Source organism: Sinocyclocheilus anshuiensis, unplaced genomic scaffold (genome assembly GCF_001515605.1).
Source record: "Sinocyclocheilus anshuiensis isolate Anshui unplaced genomic scaffold, SAMN03320099.WGS_v1.1 scaffold42, whole genome shotgun sequence".
Lineage (NCBI taxonomy): Eukaryota > Metazoa > Chordata > Actinopteri > Cypriniformes > Cyprinidae > Sinocyclocheilus > Sinocyclocheilus anshuiensis.
Window position 1 is genome coordinate 985,286 of NW_015546057.1, and position 5,868 is coordinate 991,153.

The 5,868-nt window shown below is 35.6% G+C and overlaps 1 protein-coding gene across 1 annotated transcript in view; it reads left to right on the forward strand.

Moving 5' to 3' along the window:
• gnl3 (G protein nucleolar 3) overlaps window positions 1-5,868 on the forward strand; it is an 11,070-nt gene that overhangs the window by 704 nt on the left and 4,498 nt on the right. Inside the window, exons 3-10 of the mRNA XM_016500592.1 lie at window positions 2,094-2,234; window positions 2,404-2,523; window positions 2,605-2,685; window positions 2,794-2,929; window positions 3,018-3,121; window positions 3,884-4,028; window positions 4,176-4,263; window positions 4,441-4,618. Coding sequence (XP_016356078.1) covers window positions 2,094-2,234; window positions 2,404-2,523; window positions 2,605-2,685; window positions 2,794-2,929; window positions 3,018-3,121; window positions 3,884-4,028; window positions 4,176-4,263; window positions 4,441-4,618 — 993 coding nt within the window. The remainder of the gene's footprint in view (window positions 1-2,093; window positions 2,235-2,403; window positions 2,524-2,604; window positions 2,686-2,793; window positions 2,930-3,017; window positions 3,122-3,883; window positions 4,029-4,175; window positions 4,264-4,440; window positions 4,619-5,868) is intronic.

Sequence of the window (5,868 nt, forward strand, 5' to 3'; positions counted from 1 at the left end):
TCAAACCCATTATAAACGAGGCATTTGTTGCATCCAGTGGGGACATAATTACTGATTATAATGACTTATACTGTCATACGCGCGCCGCGTAAACATAAAACGCTGTCTGCATTTGTGATCAGAGAAATGACAAACAACAAGTGCTACTCTACACTGCCCAAAACTCGCGTTTGAATCATCAGTGGCAACGAAAAACACAGTGGCCTAGCGTGAGGGGAAGCCCCGGCTTTGCATGCGCTGAGGCCAGGATAGAGTGAGCTGAGGCGGGCTGGACTCCGCTTCGTCCACGGTGAAAGTTGATGTATTCCCTCAGCGACCAGCACGGATCAGTTCCAGGCATGACGAAGCGGATATCGTCCTCTTTTGGAAGACCAAACAAAGTAGTTTCGCTTTCACAACGCGCATCATATGACTCCTTTAATACCAAATACCTAATTATATATATATATATATATACACGTGTGTGTGTGATATGTATTGTGTATCCAAGTTTCAATGTGATGCATTACCCTTTTCATACTGCTAAAAACAATTTTCAGCAACTGTATTATTAGTTTTTCCATGTTCCATTTTCAATGTGTTACTGTTTTGTAAGATACTTATATGTAGTTCGTGTTTGTCTATTATTGGGGATGTGCCAATGTTAAAATTATGGGTTATATTAATAGGTCAAAGGTGTCATTGGCAACATTATTATTTTCGTATTATTGTCAGTATTCAAATTTAGTACTATTTTGCCTAAATAAATAAAAAATAAAATAGGAAAATTAATTATTTCTAATTCTACAAAAGGCATTATAGCTTTATGATGTACTGTATAGAGCCCGACCGATATATCGTTTTGCCGATATGAGCCTGTCGCCGATATATCGGTATCAGCGAATTCTCTAGTAAGTTTCGTCTGTGTGTGAAGACAGTAGCGCAAATCCGTGAATGAATGTTCCAAAGTGAAATACATTTCAACGGAATAAAGTTGAATTGAATTGAATTAAAGCTGAATAAACTTAAACTTTACTGTTCAGTGCACTGATGTCAGACTCATTTTGGAGAATAAAGTTTGTTGTTAAATTGTTAAATGCCCTACCTCCATTACGTATCTTTGTCACGTCATTATAAGTGTTTGATCATCACATTTGAGTGATCATTGCAAAAAATGTGTTTATGTATATATATATTCTGTTTATGTATATACTGTATTCTATATATAGTACCAGTAAAAAGTTTGGATACACGTATTGGAAAGAGTCCAAACTTTTGACTGGTACTGTACTATAATATACACAAAGAATATCGACCGATATATCGATATCTGCCATTTTTTACTCCCTAATATCGGTATCGGCCCCAAAAAACCCATATCAGTTGGGCTCTAGTACTGTATGTATAAAATAATTTGAGATTCATTACATTTAACGTAATTTTTAAATGTAAACATTTTACATTAGTTTACATTTAACAGTGTTAGTAAATTGTTACTGTAACTGTATTGCACTGCATGCACTAAGTAAATTAACTGTACAAATATGACTTGGAAATAAGTATGCATGCACAATTAAATATATGATAACAGTTTATTAAAATATCTGTAATATAAATCAATATCAAATGTGGTTTTGATATATTGTGCATCCCTGTCTTACACTGTTATGCTTATGTACTCAACCACGCAAAATTTGGGGACAGTAAGATTTTTTTTTTTTCCCAAGACTTTATTTATTTTTCAGCAAGGATGCATTAAATTGATCAAAAGTGGAAGTAAAGACTTTTGCATTGTTACAAAAGATTTATATTTAAAATAAATGCCGCTATTCTGAATATTTATCAAAGAACCCTGAAAAAATGCATCACTTTTTCCACAAATATAATGATGATAAATGTTTCTTAAGCAGCAAATTATCATCATAGGATGAAGTCTGGCATAATAACACATATTAAAACAGTTATTTAAAATGGTAACAATTTCACAATATTACAGTATTATTGTTATTATGGTAGTGTGTCTTTAAAGTGCTCTTAAAAAATATCTAAATATATCATTATTTATTTATTATTGTTCTGGCTGTTATTACACCCTTCTCTTTCTCCATTGTAAGGTTCGGGAGCATAACCGTAAATTACGGAAAGTGGCAAAGAAGAAAGGGATAAGCCGAAAACCAAAGAAAGATATTGGAGTACCGAACAGTGCTCCTTTTAAAGAGGAAGTGCTTCGAGAAGCTGAGCAGAGAAAACAGGAGGTATGATCATCACCAAAACCACAGACACCACAAAACCCTGGAAATCAAACTGCAGTTTTCCATTTTCCATATGGACCTCACAGTTAATAACTGGCCATCACAGTGTTTGGTATATATGTTACTGAAACATACGCCGTCGCACTAAATGCATTGTGTGTTGTTCTCAAAGCTTGAAACTCTGAAAGAGCAAAACAAGATTGTAAAACAGCAAGAAAGAGCTGCAAAGAGGAAAAAAGAGAAGGAAGCAGAGAGTGCCGGAGACGGACCTGCAACCAAGAAAGCTAAAAAGGTAAGATAGGTGGAGAAATGGTTACTATAGAAGTGACTCACTGGCTGTAGCTACCCTGCTAACTTTATTGTTAATTTGCAGGTGGTGAAAGCTAAAGAAGCAAAGGCTGCACTAATTAAAGAGAAAAGCGCTAAGACATTCAAATGCTGTGAGCTGAACAAGGCAAGTTGACAAACGGATATCCAGCATAATGTGGCCAGCACTTGACGATAATATACTCCTGAATCTGTGATGAATCTCTAGCATGACCAGGTTTGAATTCTTGTGCAGGTGATTGAGGAATCTGACGTGATAGTGGAGGTTTTGGATGCCAGAGATCCTCTGGGCTGCCGCTGTCCTCAGCTGGAGGAAACCGTCCTGAAACACGAGGGAAAGAAAAAACTCTTGTTCATACTGAACAAAATAGGTAGAGAGCAGTTTGTATTGCCTTACGCTTCATGTCATCCAGTTGTCAAGATGGAAAATGCTTATTAAAGTCGGTTTTTACTCTCTAGATCTTGTTCCTAAAGATAACGTAGAGAAATGGCTCCGGTATCTTGAAGCTGAGTGTCCTACTTTTCTCTTCAAAGCATCAATGCAGATACAGGACAGAACTGTGGTATGTTTATGCGGTTCCATAATGCAGCGCATTCCCAAATTATTTAATCAATCCAGAATCGATTAGATACTACTATTTAAAAGTTCAAGTCGGGTCGGTAAGATTGTATGTTTTTGAAAGGAGTCTCTTATTCTCACCAGTGCTGCATTTATTTGAACAGAAATAATTAAAAACAGTGCTGAAGGTAAATATTATGACAGTATAAATAACATCATTTACGTCATCAGTTATGTCATTAACGTCATTTATTCCTGTGATGGCAAAGCTGAATTTTCCAGTCTTCAGTGCCACATGATCCTTCAGAAATGAATCTAATATGCTGATTTGCTGCTTAAAAAAACATTAAAATGTTTACATTTGAAAACTTGGGCTGCTTAGCATTTAGTATGGAACGTTTTGTATATTGCTGAAGAAAAGTATTAATTTCATGAGAACAACGACAAAAAAAAAACATACTGACCCCATATACAATAAAAAATAATACATATGGGTATATGAGCAAACCACATTTGCACAAAAAAAATCTATAAAAATGTACCAATGTTAACTAAGTAGTTTTCTTGACTTTTGTAAGCAGCAACATTATGTCAGTATCGTGCTTCACAGTTTTTATTGCCAGTTCACTGAGGTGGCCCTGCCAGATTTATGACCCAAGATTTAATTTTTAATAAGCTTTAGTATAGGGGGAAAAACAACAACAACAAAAAGATCGGCATTTCAAAGATCGGCAGATATTGTCATCTCATAATCTCTATTTTACAGCAACAGAGGAAGCAGAGAGGAATCAATGCAGTTCTGGATCACAGCAGAGCAGCTTCATGTTTTGGAAGAGACTGTCTCCTACAGACGCTTACTGACTTGGCTAACAAGAAGGATGCAGAGACCATGCTTAAAGTTGGTGTTGTTGGTAAGATTTCCTGTCATTTTTATGGACCACAGTAACCTAATGAAGCATTGCTAAAAAAATAATCCAACTCTGAAATAATTTTGACTCTTTTATGCATTTCTATTAAAAATTTTGATATTGAACCATCTGCGGTTGTCTTGACTTCAGGTTTCCCTAATGTCGGAAAGAGCAGCATCATCAATAGTCTGAAGGAAGTCCGAGTGTGTCATGTTGGTGTACAGAGAGGAATGACCAGGTAAAGCCTGACTATTTTGTGTCCTTGCACATGTGAATTTGAAGCATGATGAACTGTATTGGACTGACCAAAGCATGAAGTCTTCAATCAATCCAACACTGAGCTTCATATACCACAGTGCGCTTCTGCCGCAGGGCATTGAGGTACAGCCTCAATAACATTCTTCCCCCCATACAGATGTAAGCAGGAAGTGCATATTACTAAGAGGCTGAAGATGATTGACAGTCCAGGGATTGTGGCGGCCTCCAGTAACCCAGGAGATGTGATGGCCCTCAGGAGCCTGCGGGTGGAGGAGAAGGAGGAGAGTCCACTGGAAGCGGTCAGGACTCTGCTGAAACAGTGCAATCAGCAGCATGTAAGGAACGCCACTGCTCATGACATCAAAACTGAAGTCTGTTAGTTCACCCAAAAATGGAAATTCTGTCATTTACTCATCCTCATGTTGTTCCAAACCTGTATGAGTTTCTTTCTTCTACTGAACACAAAAGAAGGAATTTTGAAGATAAGGGTAAGCAAACAGTTGATAGAGACCCCATTGACTTATACAATATGGAAGTGTATAGTGTAGTATATTGTAAAGTGTGTCATTTGGGACTCAACTAATGTCTTTGTTGCATTAGCGCTCATGCTTCATACTAGGGCTGGGCAATAAATGATAACGAAACAGTGCTGACAAACAGGAGAAACACTGCGCAATCATACAGTCAGAAGGCTTTTCAATCTACAAATTACATTATTTACTATGGATTTATTGTAGTAACACTAACCACACCATGGTATTGTGGCAGAAATGTGGGATATTCATATCACATTTTATTATATTATTTATGTAGAAATGTATTAAATGAGTAATGGAATATAATTACAGTATTTTTAAAATTTATTATTAAGCTATAGCATTTGTGCATTTATACTGATTTTATTTAGTACCGTTTTTCATACAAATAACTAGAGACCATATAGTTATATTTTTATCATGGTTTTGAGGTGCTATATGTGTGGTTTTAACTGTGGTTATGATCTGGATATATGCTACTATGGAAGACCAGTGGTTAATTTTAATAAAACTCGAACAGTCAGAATAATTAAATTTCACCATGAGGTTGCTACAATTTTTACAGATGTTACTGTTTTTGATAATGCACATGAATTTACATCTGCATCCTAACTCAAGCTGCTGTCAGATGTGCATTTCTAAGAGATGAAAAAAAAATGTTATGTTATTATTAATATTGCAGCCTGCAATGCCAACGGTGCTGAAGATATGAGTCATCAAAGTCAGGGAACACAAACCTGTTTCATGATTTGAAACAATATACCTCTAAGAAAACTAATGAAATTTTAAATTAAGATATTTTTAAGGCAAAATGACTGGAAAAGTGTAAGCAATTCAAAAATTTAAAGTGTTTGTCATGCTCTGACCATAAAGAGTAGTTTAAAACCACAATTAATGGTCTGATTTCTACAACTTTCACATAGAAGAAATCTGCCTTTAAACTTGAAAGAAATAAAAATGTGAAAATTATCATGAGAATATGCAATAGAGCTGGGCAATATGGCAAAAAAAAATATATATATATATTTTTTTTTTTTTTTTTTTGCCTT